The 18,215-nt window shown below is 46.4% G+C and overlaps 1 protein-coding gene across 3 annotated transcripts in view; it reads right to left on the reverse strand.

The window, feature by feature from the left end:
• malt3 (MALT paracaspase 3) overlaps positions 1-18,188 on the reverse strand; it is a 131,043-nt gene extending 112,855 nt beyond the window's left edge. Inside the window, exon 1 of one of the 3 annotated variants that reach the window (XM_043680578.1) lies at positions 18,120-18,188. Coding sequence is in view for 1 of the 3 variants with exons in the window: in XM_043680576.1 (XP_043536511.1) it covers positions 3,532-3,534 (3 nt within the window). In the remaining 2 variants the exon portion in view is untranslated. Of the gene's footprint in view, positions 1-3,531; positions 3,565-3,666; positions 3,691-18,119 lie in introns of those variants that run through there. The other 2 variants (XM_043680577.1, XM_043680576.1) reach the window with 2 other exon arrangements.
• Positions 18,189-18,215: the final 27 nt, after the last annotated feature.

Below are 18,215 nucleotides of genomic sequence, written 5' to 3' on the forward strand. Positions count from 1 at the left end.
GTCGATTCTCCTGTTCCTTGGATGCTGCCTGACCTGCTGCGCTTTTCCAGCAACACATTTTCAGCTCTGATCTCCAGCATCTGCAGCCCTCACTTTCTCTCAAAGAAGCTACAACACAGGACCACTTTCATGTCAAACTGGGGAAGTAGCAAACGTTAACGTGACAAGTGAAATAGTAAGGGCCAAGAGAGCCAACAAACCAACAGATCAGGAAGTTGAAAGCTCTGCAGTCACAGAATCAACATAGGAAGACGCTGCCTGGCCCCTCATCTGTGTCCATCTCCCTAGCTTTTCACCACAGCCCTGAAAATTTCTCTCATTTGGTAACTACCGAATTCCCACAACTGATTCCACCTGCAGCACACACACAGGCAGCACGGATCCTCAGATCCTCACCATGCGCTGCATCATCTTACTTTCATTCACTGTAATCATCCCCCCCCCCCCCCCTGGTTCTCCAGCGATCTGACAAAGTTTCCTGTGATCTCCTCTGCCCAAGTTCCTCAGGATTTTCAGCACCCCGATTAAATCCCCTGCTCCACCTTCATAGAGTCCCGACAGTGTGGAAACAGGCCCTTCGGCCCAGCAAGTCCACACCCACCCTCTGAAAAGTAACCCACCCAGACCCATTCCCCTACCCTATTAGTCTACATTTACCCCTGACTAATGCACCTAGACATCCCTGGACACTATGGGCAATTTAGCATGGCCAATTCACCTGACCTGCACATCTATGACAATTGATTAGATTACTTACAGTGTGGAAACAGGCCCTTCGGCCCAACAAGTCCACACCGCCCCGCCGAAGCACAACCCACCCATACCCCTACATGTACCCCTTACCTAACACTATGGGCAATTTAGCATGGCCAATTCACCTGACCTGCACATCTTTGGAGTGTGGGAGGAAACCGGAGCACCCGGAGGAAACCCACGCAGACACGGGGAGAATGTGCAAACTCCACACAGTCAGTCGCCTGAGGCGGGAATCGAACCCGGGTCTCAGGCGCTGTGAGGCAGCAGTGCTAACCACTGTGCCACCGTTCCACGCCAAGGAACAGCCATGGTTTCTCCAGTCCAACCACATAATTTTGCTTGTGTTAGTTAATCATCGACAGTGGGCAGCGTTCCACCTGCAGCCCAGGACTTCTCCTCAATATCACCCAGTGATAGGGACTCATGCGGTGGGCAAGGATCTGGGCTCAGGCTAAATCAAGGCTGAGGCATTTGCAATCAGCTTGAGCCAGAAGGCCCAGGTGGATGACCCATCTCGGCCTCCTCCAGTGGTCCCCACCATCACAGGCACCAGTCTTCAGCCAATTCGATTCACTCCAGGCAACATTAAGCAGTTGGAGCCACTGGATAATGCAAAGTGTAGTAGATTCAGATACATTTAGGACATTTAAGCAACTCTTGGATAGGCACAAGGATGATAGTAAAATGTAGGGTATGTAAGTTTGTTTGATCTTAGAGTAGAATAAAGGCCTGCACAATATCAAGGGCCGAAGGGCCTGCACTGTGTGTACTGTTCTATGTTCTAAAGTACTGAAGACCTGTGCATCAGAATTACTCAGGGACCCAGCCAAGGTGTTCCAGTACAGTTACAACACTGGTATTTACCCGGCAATGTCCTGTCGACAAAAAGCAACACAAATCCACCCAGCCAATCACACCCTATTCAACAAACTGGGAGGAAGATGTAACTGTCTGTCCTAGCAAGCCACACTTACACAGCAATACCCTGCTCAGTGATGCCCAGCTTGGATTCCGCCAGGGGCACTCAGCTCCTAACCTCACAACAGCCCCGGCCCACACAACAGAGCTGGGCACCAGGTGTGAGGGGAGAGTGACTGCCCTTGATCATGTGTGTGGCATCAAGGGGCATTGGTAAAATCATCATTAATGGGAATTCAGAGGGACTCTCTGTCACAGAGGAAGAGGGTAGTGACCCATCAGAGGATCAATCAAGAGCTCCTCAGAGTGGTGTCTGAGGACCAAACACTTTCGTCAATGAGGGTCTGAAGTGGAAATGTTCACTGGACAAATGCACACTACTCAGCACCATTCGCAACTCCTCGGATACTGAAGTAGTCCATGAGCAAATGCAGCAAAAAACCGGGTATCCAGGTTTGGGTTGATAAACATCGAGGAACATTCATGCCACATAACTGCCAGGCAATGACCATCTCAAATAAGAGAAAACCCAATCATCAGCCCTTGACATTCAATGGCACTATCATTAATTCGCTCACTATCAATATCCTGGAGGTTATCTATGACCAGGCCAAGCTGTACTGATAGAATCGACGTTTCGGGCATGAGCCCTTCTTCAGGACCTGCTGCGCTTTTCCAGCAACACATTTTCAGCTCTGATCTCCAGCATCTGCAGTCCTCACTTTCTCCAAGCTATACTGATACCCAAAGAGGAGTCAGATTGGACTGGAACATTAATGCTGTTTCTGTCTCTCTCTCTGCACCGATGCTGCCAGACCTGCTGAGTCTCTGCAGCACTTACTGCTTTTATTTCAGATTTCCAACATCTACAAGTAGCTTGCTTTTATTATAGACAAGAATGCGTTGCATTCCAACTACAAATACTATTACAAGACAATAAAAGGGATACAATCTTGTTTTAGCGCCTTCTAGATTTTTCCCGGTTCCCTGTTCAGCATGGATGCACTAGATACCCAGGAATGTCACATTCCTTTCAACTTAACATCGGAAGCCACAGTGATTGCCAATTAGAAACAGTTTTCTTTCTTTAAATCCCAGAAAGCTGCTGCTAGGAAAGCTTCTCCACATGGAATACTGGTTCACATTACTGCACAGGCTAGTCTTCAATTCCTGGGAGCCTGAAGGAGATTCCTGGAAATTTGATTGATTGCACAATGTTTGTGATTCTTCAAATACTGAAGCAGTCTGTGCTCAAACGCAGCATGATCTGGACACTATCCAGGCTTGGGCTGACAAGTGGCAAGTAACATTAGTGCCACACAAATTCCAGGCAATGACCTTCTCCGGTGAAAGATAATTTATCCATCACTCCTTGACATTCAATGCCTTACCATCATTGAACCACCCACTATCAACATCTAGGGTTACCATTTATCAGAAACTCCACTGGACTGACCATATCAATACACTGGCTACAACAGGTCAGAGGCTAGGAATACAGCAGCAACTAACTCATCTCCTAACTCTCCAAAGCCTCATCTACAAGGTACAAGTCAGGAGTGTGATAGAATACTCTCCACTTGCCAAGATGGGGGCAGCTCCAACAACACTCAAGAAACTCGACACCATCCAGGACAAAGCAACCCACTTGATTGGCACCACATCCACAAATATCATTCCCTCCACCACCGGCGCTCAGTAGCAACAGTGTGTACTATCTACAGGATGCATCGCAGAAGTTCCCCAAAGATCCTCAGACAGAGCTTTCCAAACCCATGACCACTTCCATCTGGAAAGTCAAGGGCAGCTGATATATGGGAGAACCACTACCTTCAAGTTTCCCTCCAAGCCACTCACCATCCTGACTTGGAAATATATCGCCGTTCTTGCACCGTTACTAAGCCAAAATTCTGGAATTCCTTCCCAAAGGGCATTGTGGATCAACCTACATCACATGAACTGTAGCAGTACAAGACAGCAATTCACCCCCACCTTCTCAAGGGGCAACTAGAGACGGGCAATAATTGCTGGCCCAGCCCGCGATGCCCATCTCTCACGAGTGAATTAAAACACTTGCTAACCCTCGAGTAGTGCACCTCATAGTTTCGTCACTGATAAGTGACAGCACTGTTAACACCAGATAAAGTAGTTATTTAAAGCCTTCTCATCTCCCCATTCACTCGTCAGAGCAACCAACCCCAGATGGTGTAAGATTTAAAGTCTGCTATGCAAATTCTCACAAACCCGTATTTTCGATATTCAGATAAACGCAATGTTTCTACGAAACCATTCTGAACGAGCATTTCCGGGATGGGAAAGAATGACACAATGGAGATAATTCAAATACTGAAAGCAGAGAATCGAGTTTTTTTTAAAAATCAACGCAACAGCCTTGCCATAGTGAAAGTGAAACTTGATAAAATATGATTTGAATCCATTTCTTACACCAGCAACCAAATTAGACAAGAGGTCGAGGTTCGTGTGTCACTAGGGACCGAAGCAGGTCCATTCTGTAGTAAAGATGGAGGCACTTTAATAAACCCCATGAGCATCCTGGATATAAAACTGTCTGAGGGAACAGAGACACAGCTGCAATGAACAGTGGGCTTTTCTCACACTGAAAGCCTAGAGTGGAGATACTGGTTGGTCCAGTATTACCACCGATGAATTTGCAAAACTTCTGTGAGGAAGACATTCTTAAACCATAAAACCTAGAAGCAGCAGTAGGCCATTCAGCCCACTGGGTCTGCCCCACCATTTGATGAGATCATAATTGACCTGGTCCTCTTGTGAGACAGTGCAGCGTCCCTACTCATTACATCCAGAGGGTGGCGTGTGTATGGAATGAGCTGCCAGAGGAAGTGGTGGAGGCTGGTATAATTCCACCATTTAAAAGACATCTGGATGGGTATATGAATAGGAAGGGTTTAGAGAGGACATGGGCCAAATAAGACAGATTAATTTAGAGTATCTGGTCGGCATGGACAGGTTGGACCGAAGGGTCTGTTTCCGTGCTGGACATCTCTATCCCTGGACCAAGGCTGGGTTCAAGCCCCACCTACTCCAGAGGTGTTTGCTAACATCTCCGAACAGGTTGGTTATAAAGATAATTGTCAACTCTACATTCCTGCCCTCTCCCAATAACCCACAGCTCCGTTACAGGTGAACATCTCAGCCTTGAACATACTGAATGACCCACCCCTGACAGTCTTATGGGGCGAAGAACACCACAGATTCACTCACCTGGGGGAGTGGAAGAAATTCCTCCTCATCTCCGTCTTAAACGCGCGACCCCCCCTCTTTATTCTGAGAGTCTGGCCTTTGGCTTCAAGAGAACAGGGACAGTACGGCAGAAGGGGCAAACACGTGACAGACGTAATTTAACACAGAGAGGTGTGAAGCGAGGAGGGACAATAAAAAAACGACAGGTTAAAGTTTTTAAGGGGGGGGGGGCAGTGACAGAGACACCTTGGGGGTTACACGTGCACAAATCACTGAAACCAGGAGGACGGATTGGGGAAGCCGTGATAACCGGGCTCCTGGGTTTTGTAAATCAAAGGACAGACCCTGCAACGGTCTTATGGGGGCAATTTTATAAAACACTGGTTCAGTCTCGAGTTGGTGTTTGCTGTTCCATTCAGAGCACCACGCCTTCGGAATGATCCGAAGGCCAGGCTGGCAGCAGGGGCGAGGAATTTCTGCTCTGGATGGAGACCGGAATAATTGGTGCTGATCGCCTTAAAGAGGGTTTGGAGGGGAGCTTTTGACAGGAGGGGGATCTGGTCAGAGTCAGCTAGCAGAATCTGTTCCCTTGTTGGGAGAAACATCAATCACAGAGACCGATTCAAACTAACCAGCAAAAGGAACAACAAGAGGCACAAAGCTTTCTTGTGTTGTATAGTTCAAACTCAAATAGCTTGATCAGGAATGCACTGCTTGAGAATACAGCAGAGGCAGATCCATTGATTTGATCTGATTTATTATTGTCACATGCACCTCAGTACAGTGAAAGGTTTTGTTTTGAGGCAGGTTATACCATACAGCGTGCATCAGGATAATGGAACAGAGCGAGGAATACAATGTTACAGCTGTAGAGAAGGTGCACAGAGAGAGAGGGAGAGAGATCAACATTAGATTTTAAAATGTGATGGGTCCATTCAGAAGTCTAATCTAAACAGCGGGGAATAAGCTGTTCTTAAATCTGTTAGTACGCGTGTTTAAGCTTTCGTATCTTCTGCCTGATGGAAGAGGGTGGGAGAGATTATAACCAGGGTGGGAGGGGTCTTTGATGATGTTGGCTGTCTTCCCAAGGCAGTGGGAGGTGTAGATGGAGCTAATGGATGCAAGATTGGTTTGTGTGATGGACTGGGCTGTGTTCACAACCCTCTGCAGTTTTGTATGTTCCTGCACACAGCAGTTGACAAACCAAGCTGCGGTGCAACCAAATAGGATGCTTTCTATGGTGCATCTATAAAAATTGGTAAGAGTCTTTACTGACATGCCCAATTTCCTTTGCCTCCTGAGGAAGTGATTTTGAAAAGGGATCAACAAGGAATCAAAAGGATTTACAAAGCAATGGAGCAGCGTGATGGAGTCGATCCTGCTGAGGGATAGCTCAAAAGGTCTCCCTCTGTGCTTTAACTGTTTTTAGATTAGATTCCCTACAGTGTGGAAACAGGCCCTTCGGCCCAACCAGTCCACACCGACCCTTCGAAGAGTAACCCACCCAGACCCACTTCCCTCTGACTAATGCACCTATCCCTATGGACAGTTTAGCATGGCCAATCCACCTAACCTGCACATCTTTGGACTGTGGGAGGAAACCGGAGCACCCGGTGGAAACCCACGCAGACACGGGGAGAACGTGCAAACTCCACACAGACAGTCACCCAAGGCTAGAATCGAACCTGGGACCCTGGTGCTAACCACTGTGCCACCATGCTGCCCCACAATGTTCGTGGTTTAAATTCTATTAAAGCAACTTGACAACAAGAAAACCGAAGCACCAGGAGGAAACCCGGGCAGACACGGGGAGAACGTGCAAACTCCACACAGACAGTCACCCAAGGCTAGAATCGAACCTGGGACCCTGGTGCTAACCACTGTGCCACCATGCTGCCCCACAATGTTCGTGGTTTAAATTCTATTAAAGCAACTTGACAACTGAAAAAGAGGAAAAAAGGACGTTCTATTTAATACACAGAATACAACAGCACTATGGAGCGCCAGTCCTGTTAACTGTTCCCTCTAACTGCCATAACAGAAATATGCCTTTATATAGCACCTTTGACTTAGCAAAACGTTCCAAGGCATTTTTATAGAAGTTTTACCAAACCAAAATTTGACACCAAATCAACAAAGGAGACAAAAAGAGGTGACTTTAATCCCAAGCAACCTTCCAAATTTTTCAATGACACCAAATGCCGATTGTTTCACCATCAGACTGAGGACAGGAGGAGGACCTGAAACGGTCAGGTCCAATTCTCCCTCGATACAAGACCAATCCCTAATGGGTTGAACAAAGATGATGTCGATAAATAGCAACCAGCATTTCAGCGGCGATATTCCACAACACAGGGGCAAAAATCCTGGTCCAAGAAGTAGGTTTTGTTTTTTTGTTTGGGGGAGGGGGAGGGGGTGGGGGAGGCAGTGTTGAAATAAGAAATGGACAGAGAGGTTTGAGAGGAAATTTCCTTCTTTAGTGCCTGGACAGCCACAGAGTGTGGAGGTTGTAAGTTAGCTTGCTGAGCTGGAAGGTTTGTTTTCAGACGTTTCATCCCCATACCAGGTAACATCATCAATGAGCCTCCGGATGAGGCATGAGTGGTGTAGCCCACTTTCTATTTGTGGGTGGATGGGTGATATCATTTATGGTTCAGACAGGGAGGAAACTAGCCACCAGGATACACAAACACCAACCAGCCACCAAAAGACATGATCCAATATCACTAGTATCCTTACACACAGATGAAGAAGAACACCACTTCAACTGGGACAACATATCCTTTCTAGGACAGGCTAAACAAAGACACGCAGAGGAATTTCTAGAAACCTGGCAGTCAAACCAGAACTCCATCAGTAAACACATCAATTTGGACCTCATTTACTAACCTCTGAGATAAGGAACCAGAAATGATATCCCCCACCTTAACAGACCAAGACACATAAATAGAAAGCAGGATGGACCACCAGAGGCTCACTGATTATGTTACCTCACATGGTGATGAAATGTCTGAAAACAAACCTTCCAGCTCAGTAAGCAAACTTACAACCTGAACCTCAACCTGAGCTACAAATCTTCTCAAAACCCAAGTGTGGAGCTAGGGTGGACCTGGAAACTAGAGGTGAAAGTCGGAGGAATGTGGAAATCTCCATGGACTGTCGGGGAGGGTTACTGGGTCAGATTTGTAGGACATTTGAGGGCATTCTGGCTCAGTTTGCAGACAATACAAAGATAGGTGGAGGGGCAGGTAGTATTGAGGAGGCGGGGAGGCTGCAGAAGGATTTGGGCAGGTTAAGAAGTGGCAGATGGAGGACAATGTGGGAAAGTGTGAGGTAGGAAGAATAGAGGCATGGACTATTTTCTAAATGGCGAGAAAATTCAGAAATCTGAAGCGCAAAGAGACTTGGGAGTTCTAGTCCAGGATTCTCTCAAGGTAAACTTGCAGGTTGACTCAGTAGCTTGGAAGGCAAATGTATCGATGGCATTTCTTTCAAGAGGACTTGAATATAAAAGCAGAGCTGTACCTCCGAGGCTCTATAAGGATCTGGTCAGGCCACATTTGGAGTATTGTGCGCAGTTTTGGACCCCATATCTCAGGAAGGATGAATTGGCCCCGGAGCATGTTCAGAGGAGGTTCACCAGAATGATCCCAGGAAAGAATACCTTAACATGTGAGGAATATTTGAGGATTCTGGGTTTCTACTCAATTGAGTTTAGAAGATTGAGGGGGGAATCTATTTGAAACATACAGAATACTGAATGGCCTGGACACAGTAGATGTTGGGAAGATGTTTCCATTGGTAGGAGATTCTAGGACCCGAGGGCACAGTCTTAGAGTAAAGGGGAGACCCTTTAGAATGGAGATAAGGAGAAACTTCTTCAGCCAGAGAGTGGGGAATCTATGGAATTCATTGCCACAGAAGGCTGTGGAGACCAGATCATTGAGTATATTTAAGACGGAGATAGATAGGTTCTTGAGTATCAAGGGGATCAAGGGTTATGGGGAGAAAGCGGGAGAATGGGGTTGATAACCTTATTAGCCATGATTGAATGGCAGAGCAAACTTGATGGACTGAATGGCCTAATTTCTGCTCCTATGTCTTATGGTCTAACATGCTGTTATCAACATTGTCTGAGATTCACTATATTAAACACAGGCACAGACATCACATTCCAGAGAATTTCTCTCAGACGGTCATTAGTCTGTGAAACTCGCTTTCCGAGACCACAGTGGAGGCTCGGTCATTGAATCATACAATTCTTACAATGTAGAAGCAGGCCTTTCGGCCCATCGAGTCCAAACCAACCCCCTGAAGAGCACTCTGATCAAAAACCACCCTCTTACCCTATTCCTGTAATCCTGCATTTCCCATAGCTAACCCGCCTAGCCTACACATTCCTAGACATTATGGGCAATTCAGCAAGGCCAATCCGGCTAACTTGCACATCTTTGGCTGAGTCAGGCAGATTCTTGACTGACAAGGGAGTGAAATGGTGAATGGGGAGGTGGGAAAAAGGAGTTGAGGCCACATTCTGACCCGCCATGAATTTCAAGAATGACTTGCAGGAGCGAATGGCCAGCTCCTGGACCTAATGCCTCTGGGTTGACTCTTGGATGAGGCAAGGCAAGTGGGTTTACTTGAACTTCAAAAAAACTGTAATATGGGAACAGACCATTCAGCCCAACCAGTGCGTGTTGGTTTCTGGTTTCTACACGTACAATAACCCTAACCCCACACGCTAGCTCTGTCCCTTCAGTCCCATTTTCTTCAGCCATTCATCTAGAAACTACCTTTAAACATTGAGCCAGGGATCATGTCAATCACACACTCCAACACTGCATTCCATTTCTGTGTTCAAAAAAGCTCTATTCTAAATCTTTTAACCTTATGTTTACTCACTGTAAATTATTTAAAGCATTGTGTTGGCTTTCCCCATCTCATTTCACCTGCAAATCAACCTGTAGTTTCTTTTCTGCTGATTAAAACTCACCCAAACTTGCTGAACCTCAGAGGTTAATCATGATTTGGAGATGCTGGTGTTGGACTGGAGTGTGCAAAGTTAAAAATCACACAACCATAACCACTATAACCTGGTGTGGTGTGATTTCTTAACTCAGAGGTTAAAGGTTAGTCAGGCAGAGACCAGGTTAGTCAGAGTTATATTCGTTGGGACACATCACAGAACTCCCAACACACTGACTATTTCTTCCCATATAATACATCCCGAGTCATATTCACACTCAAAAATGCCTGAATCAACATATAACCATTCCCCATTCCTTAGTTGCCTTTTGTCTCAGGCATTCTTGCCAGAGCTTTCAAGGTGATAAGTGTTTGCATCTCTCCTTTTATTGCATTTCCTCGTATTTGGCAGATTCCAAGAAAATTAGCAATTTAGTCTTAAAGGAACACAACATAATGAGTATTACATATTAAATAAAATGGCTTAACATATTGGTAAAAACAATGACTGCAGATGCTGGAAACCAGATTCTGGATCAGTGGTGCTGGAAGAGCACAGCAGTTCAGGCAGCATCGAGGAGCTTCAGCAAAATCGACGTTTCGGGCAAAAGCCCTTCATCAGGAATAAAGGCAGAGAGCCTGAACGTAGAGAGATAAGCTAGAGGAGGGTGGGAGTGGGGAGAGAGTAGCATAGAGTGGATTATCTTTATTGCTCTTCAAGAACAAAGGAACAATATTGGCTACGCCCCAGTCTTTTGGGAACTCACCTGTGGTTAAAGAGGACACAAAGATCTCTGTCAAGGCCCCACAAATCTCCTCCCTTGCCTCCTTCATTATTTTGGGATAGATCCAATCAGGCCCTGGGGATTTATCTATCTTAATATTTTTCAACACACTCAACACTTACTCCTTAATGTCAACAAGCCCTTATCTAAATTCATCATCACCCATGTCCTTCTCCTTGGTGAACACCGATGCAAAGGACTCATTGAGAACCTCATCCACCTCCTCTGGCTCCACACATAAATTCCCTCCTTTGTCCTTCCCTAATTACCCTTTTACTCCTAACATACATATGAAATGCCTTGGGATTCTCCTTAATCCAATTTGCCAAAGATATTTCATGGTTCCTTCTACCCCCCTAATTTCGTTTTTTACATTCTTTTCTGCTTCCTTTATACTCAAGTACCTGGTTTGATTTCAGTTTCCTAAACCTTACATATGCTTCCATTTTCTTTTTAACTAAACTTAGATCTCTCAGCACCCAAGATTCTCAAATCTTGCCATCTTTATCTTTCATCCTCAGAGGAACATGTAAGTCCTGAACTCTGGTCAACTGGCTTTTAAAGGATTCTGACATGTCAGATGTGGATTTATCTTCAAACAGCTGGCCCCAATCCAATTTTTCCAGTTACTGCCTCATAATGTCATAATTAACCCGCCCCCATATTAGCACTTTCACCCAAGAAGCAATCTTCTCTTTTTCCATAACTATCCGAGACCTAATGGAATTATGACCATTATTCCCAAAATGCTATCCCTCTGAAACTTTGATCACCTAGCCCAATATGGCTAATATGGCTCCTTCCCTGTTGGACTATCCATATGTTGTTTCAGGAATTTTTCCTGGATGCGTCTAACAAATTCTACCCCATCTACATCCCTGGTATTAAGGGAGTCTCAGTGAATATTGGAGGAATTAAAATAAGCCACTACAACAACACTGTTGTTTTTACATTTTCTATGTCCTGTCTATATTTCTGTTCCTCTATCTCCTGCTGCCTAATGGGAAGCCAAGAATATAATTCCATAATCGTGATAGCACCTTTCTTATTCCTAACTTCTACCAATATTGTCTTGCTGGATGAACCCTGCAAGAAGTCTACTCTTGATTCTCACCTTAACTCCCTCCCCCCCCATTCCATCCCTGTCTATCCAACCTGAAACATTTAAACTGTTGAACATTGAGCTGCCAGTCCAGTCCTTCTCTTATTCTGGATTAGTGGTGCTGGAAGAGCACAGCTGGAAGAGCCTAGCTCCTTTTCCACCTATCCACTCCACCCTCCTCTCTGACCTATCACCTTCATCTCCTCCCCCACTGACCTATTGTACTCTATGCTACTCTCTCCCCACCCCCACCCTCCCCTAGCTTATCTCTCCACGCTTCAGGCTCTCTGCCTTTATTCCTGATGAAGGGCTTTTGCCCGAAACGTCGATTTGGCTTAACATATTGTCAGACTCGCCTCTGGGTTGCACCATAACAGATTGTTTTTTTTTGAGAGAAGGACCAGGCCTACTGATCATGCACAGCATCATGAAGATATACACTGTCACCATCTTTGTTTTTGAGGGCTCTCTCTTGCCTTTCCCTGCAATCTACAATCAAAAAACTGTTCCACATACAAACAATCCACAGCTTCCTGCCACTTCCCTGGTGAGAATTCCTCTCAGTGTTTCAACACTGACACCCATTCCTCAAATGCCAACACATTTCAAGCCTGGCTACTTGTCAGAGGTTCCATACCACTTCCAAAAAATGAAAGGTCATATGAGTGTGAAGACGGACTTACAAAATATTTCCTCTTTGTTTTGCATTTCAATGCTAATCTGGAACTGACTCAACAACCTCCGTGTTTTCAGTTGTTTCATGTTTTTGGCCTGTCTCCCATGAAACCAATTAAACTGCTTTTGCAGCACAGGGAATTACTCAATAGCAAAAGGGAATCAGCATTAAAAGCAACATTGTTAATGGGAATGTGGGGTGCCATTGGCTGGACTAGTATTCGTTATCCGTCCATAATTGCCCCGGAAAAGACGCTGGCAAGACACCATTCTTGAACTGCTACCGTCCACGTGGAGACACTCATGGAGCTGGTAGGAATGATGCAACAGCGATGTAGATCCAAGTCACAGTGGCATGTGACTTGGAGGGGAACTTGCAAACCAATTCCCTTTATCTAAGACCATTTCTCATTCTAGTAGCAAACATTGGTGATGTTGGATGGATTAGCTGCAATGAGTGGGAGGGACCCTGGCAGATTCACTCAAGCATGGCGTAGACAATACAACAATCCCATGACAACGCGCAAACACCTCCAGGCAAATGCCTCTGTGAAATATCTTCAGGTCTCTTCCTGGTTTACATAAACACAGTGGTACACCTCACAGTCACAGGGTGTACTGTTTTACTCGAAAAATGTATTAAGTCACGGCGCTTAACCGTTCTCAATAGTCACAGTCTGAGGTCAAATGCATGTTTAACCCTCTCTGGGCCGTCAACAGCAAGATGCCCACTCAATGGATCCATGCACAACGACAGCTATGATCGATTGATCCAATTTTGGAAGTCACGGTCGCTCCTGGCTCTCAAAGCTCCATGCAACAAAATCAACAATGAGGAGGAGGAGGAGCATTGGTCATCAGGACGTCACGTTCAATAGACAGACACACTTTGACACGGAAGTTAACACATCATTGGAGAGCTCCGGCTGACACTGTGTGAATGGAGAGTGTGCCGTCAGGAATGGATCTCCATAACACACAACAGCAGAATCTCATCAATCTCACTGAATAGCAGAGCAGACTCAATGGGCTGAAAGGCCTGTTTCCACACTCTAGGGATTCTATGATATAGGAGCTGAAGGAGGCCATTATAGAATCATATATCATAGAATCCCTAGAGTGTGGAAACAGGCCTTTCAGCCCAACAAGTCCACACTAACCCTCTGAAGAGTAACCCACCCAGACTCATTCTCCCTACCCTATATTCCCCCTGACTAAGGCAACCAACCGACACATCCCTGAACACTATGGCTGATTTAGCACAGACAATTCACCCTAACCTGCACATCTTCTGGTGGCTGGTATTGGTGTGTGGGGTGGGAAGCTTGTTTGAGAAGAGAGTACAGACGGTAACCAGTGGGTAACGTTTTTCTGCAAGGTAGGGAGCTTGTGCTCTTTATAACAGTGTGCGTTACGTCTGTGAAATGTGACTGTGGGATCGTTTCAGAGAGAAAGAGGAAGTGTAAAGTACATTCAGAACTTTCATTGATTGTTAACATACTCTGAGATTCAAAAGACAAAAAGCAATCTAACTGTAAAGTGATTTAAAAGATGTTCCTGAGATTACGTGGCCATTAACTTCAGAATTGCGTCATTAAATTTAAATGACAAAAACAGCAGTTTCTCTGTACCGAACCAACTTCTGCTAGATCCCCTCCATTTCACCTTTATCTGACTCCAGAAGAGATTCAGACAACACAGAGACAGACCCTTCAGTCCATCTCACCCATGCCAACCAAGTTTTATAAAAGCTAATCTAGTTCTATCTGCCTATGTTAGGCCCATGTCCTCCTAATCCTTTCCTATTTGTGTACCTGTCCAAATACTGTTTAAATGTTGTAACTCTACCTGCATTTACCAGATCATCTGGTGGCTCATTCCACACGCAATGCACCCACTGTGTGAAAAAGTTGCCCCTCAGGTCCCGATCAAATCGTTCCCCCCTCACCTTAAAAATATGCTCGCTAGTTTTGAATTCCCCAACCTTAGAAAGAAAACCTTTACTATTCACCTTATCTATGCCTCTCATGATTTTATAAACCTCAATAATATTATTGCCATTTATTCTGCCTCTAGTCCACGAACAGGAAGATTTCGGGCAACAATGGGTTACAACTGTATTTCATGTGCTCTCGCAAAAGGCATTCCCAATGGTATATCACACTATTCTCACAGTTTGGAATTAGCTTAGACTCATAGAATCCCTAAAGTGTGAAGTAGGCCATTCAGCCAATCCAGCCCACTCTGACCCTCCAACGAGCATCCCACCCAGACCCACACTCCCACCCTGTATCCCTACATTTCACAAGGCTAACACACCTAGCCGGCACATCCCTGGATATTATGGGCAATTTCCCATGGCTATTCCACCCGACTTGCACATCTTCGGACTGTGGGAGGAAACCGGAGCACCAAGGAAACCCACGCAAGCACAGGCAACTTCTGCCAATCTGATCAATGACAAGCAAATCTGAGAATCTCAAACAGAGGAAAAGACATTGTGGCTGCTGAGAGACTGAGACATACTCCAGAAATACCACATGCATCAGTGCATCTGACAACATACATTACCCATTAGATAGAGAAAGAATCCCAAGCAAGGGTCAGCACCCGTCAGGCACCAGCGAGGGTCAGCACCCGTCAGGCACCAGCGAGGGTCAGCACCCGTCAGGCACCCAGCGAGGGTCAGCACCCGTCAGGCATCAGCGAGGGTCAGCACCCATCAGGAACCAGTGAGGGTCAGCACCCGTCAGGCACCAGCGAGGGTCAGCACCCGTCAGACACCAGTGAGGGTCAGCACCCGTCAGGCACCAGTGAGGGTCAGCACCCGTCAGGAACCAGCGAGGGTCAGCACCCGTCAGGAACCAGCGAGGGTCAGCACCCGTCAGGCACCAGCAAGTGTTAATATCCATCAAAAGCAACACACAGTATGAAACAAACCACATGCCCCTTGACTCTGTGGTTGACATGCTCCACAGCAATACAGCTTCGATGAAAGTCACTGAACCTAGTCACTTCTCTCCCAAGATGAGTCATTTCACCACTGTTCACCAACAAGAGACTGCGACAAGCAACTCCTTTTCAAAGGTTGTGATTTTCACTGGATCTGGCTATTGAAGTATATACTTGCTAATAACCAAATGCACAATTGGTAGATTCCCCTCCCGCTGCTTGGAGGCAGATCTTCAATCAGAAAGGAAACTGCTGACCTACATTTTAACAAGCATCTTAACAAATAATTTGAAAAAGGAATTGTTTCTCCCTTCTGCAGAAGGTCCACCCTCTGTTGATGCAACTACATGCATTTATACAGACACTTTAACACGCTAACAGGTCCCCTTTGTGCTGTCAGGGCTGGCTGTGGTGTATTGGTAATGGCAGTGGTTTAGTCACTGGATTTGCTGATGTTCTGGGGTCACCCCTCAGCCTCCGACGATCTAAGGAAAACAGCCCCAGCGATTTCACCCTCTCCCTATAGCTCAAACCCTCCAACCCTGGCAACATTCTTGTAAATCTTTTCTGCACCCTTTCAAGTTTCACACAATCCTTCTGATAGAAGTGCAGAAAATGTGTTGCTGGAAAAGCGCAGCAGGTCAGGCAGCATCCAAGGAGCAGGAGAATCAACGTTTCGGGCATGAGCCCTTCTTCGGGAATGAGGGAGAATCGACGTTTCGGGCATGAGCCCCTTCTTCAGGAATGAGGCGGAGAATCATGAAGAAGGGCTCATGCCTGAAACGTCGATTCTCCTGTTCCCTGGATGCTGCCTGACCTGCTGCGCTTTTCCAGCAACACATTTTCAGCTCTGATCTCCAGCATCTGCAGTCCTCACTTTCTCCTGAGAGAAGTGCAACCAGAATTACACGTAATGAATTGCTCTCTCTCCATGGACGCTGTCTGACCCGCTGTGATCTCCAGCATTTGTTGTTTTCAGTACAGATTGCAGCCTGTGCTCCTATCCCTGTGAATCCCAAACTCCCTCTGGGTAATAACAGCCGGCCCAGCTCACATCCCCGGAAAGAATTTGTTATCGAGTCACTGTCAGGGCAGGTATCCAGAAGCCTGGTTAAAGACACGGATTCTAAGGCAGGTCTTAGGGAAGAGAGAGGTGGAGTGGTGCAGTGAGACAGTTCTGGGTGGGGGCTTTGCTGTTTTACACCACCCACCCAGGATCACAACGCAAACTCAAGCATAATTTAGAGATGCCGGTGTTGGACTGGGGGGGTATACAAAGTTAAAAATCACACAACACCAGGTTATAGACCAACAGGCTTAATTGGAAGCACTAGCTTTCGGAGCGCTGCTCCTTCGTTAGACCGGTCAGACTATAACCTGGTGTTGTGTGATTTTTAACTTCATACTCCAAGCAGTCAGCAGCCACATTGTATACACTACTACACCACCCACTGCCCCACCCTCACTCATTCCCCTTGACGTGTCACCGTTTTAGAGTGCCACACTGCAGAGAGAGCAAACCCAACTCACCCTGGGGAGGAGGGAGCAGAGTTGGAAAGACAGGGGGTGAGGGACAACGTTGTGGGGGGGGGGGTGTTGTTGTCACAGCACATTGTTGAAGCTGTTTAAACAAGAAGAAAGCATTTGGAGTCCCAGGCTTAGAGCAAGCAAGGTCAGTAGTCAGGCCTCAGCTGGGCTGGTGTGTGTCAGCCTGGGGCAACACCTTGTGAAACAGGGTCAAATCCTTCCAGGGAACACAGAGCAGACTCCCCCTTCAAAACAGCAAAGGTGAGGGGGTGGATTCTTGGAAAGCTGGGGATGTCCTCTGCTGAGATGGTTACGGGAGGGGGAATGTTTAACCAGGGGGTGAAGGATTTAGTGAATGGGAAGGCAGTATTTCCACCAGCAGGAAGGTTAGAACACAGCTTTACGCTACTTGACAGGAAAATGAGACAGTTGGCGAGGTTTCTGTTATCACATCAACACACATCAGGGGACAGTGGAAGCAGCAATGGTATCTTACAGAATTAGATACATATTAAGGGCGGCACGGTGCCTCAGTGGTTAGCACTGCTGCCTCACAGGGACCTGGTTCGATTCCAGCCTCGGGTGACTGACTGTGTGGAGTTTGCACATTCTCCCTGTGTCTGCATAGTTTTCCTCTGAGTGCTCTGGTTTCCTCCCACAGTACAAAGGCGTGCAGGTCAGGGTGAATTGGCCATGCTAAATTGCCCATAGCATTCAGGGATGTGTCGGTTGGGTGCATTAGTCAGGGGAAATGTATGGTAATAGGATAGGGGAATGGCACTGGGTGGGTTACTCTTCGGAGGATCAGTGTGGACGTATTGGGCCGAAGGGCCTGTTTCCACACTGTAGGGATTCTACAATCCTATATATATGAAGAGGTAACTTTTACAGGGTAATATTGGAACAGTAGGCTGCTGGAACAAATTGTGAAGTTCTTGTGAAGAGCCAGTACAGGCCGAATGGCCTCCTTTTGGGCTGCGATGCTTTATATAAAGGTTCAACGATTAACAAGAGGCAGAACGGTAATGTGTACTTGCTGTTCTACTCGGGTATTTGCAGACTGTAGCGTATCACACAACCTGCGTATTACTGAAATCAGGGACTTATCAGGGTACCCACAGACAGTGCATCCACACAGGCTGAACAGGCAGCTTCCAGCACCTACACACACAACCCCAACCTGCAGTCAGACACAAAACTCTGCACAGAATGATCACCTGTAATGCAGGTGTATAGTCCCAAGCAGCTGAAAATGTGTTGCTGGAAAAGCGCAGCAGGTCAGGCAGCATCCAGGGAACAGGAGAATCGACGTT

Source organism: Chiloscyllium plagiosum, chromosome 40, assembly GCF_004010195.1.
Source record: "Chiloscyllium plagiosum isolate BGI_BamShark_2017 chromosome 40, ASM401019v2, whole genome shotgun sequence".
NCBI lineage: Eukaryota > Metazoa > Chordata > Chondrichthyes > Orectolobiformes > Hemiscylliidae > Chiloscyllium > Chiloscyllium plagiosum.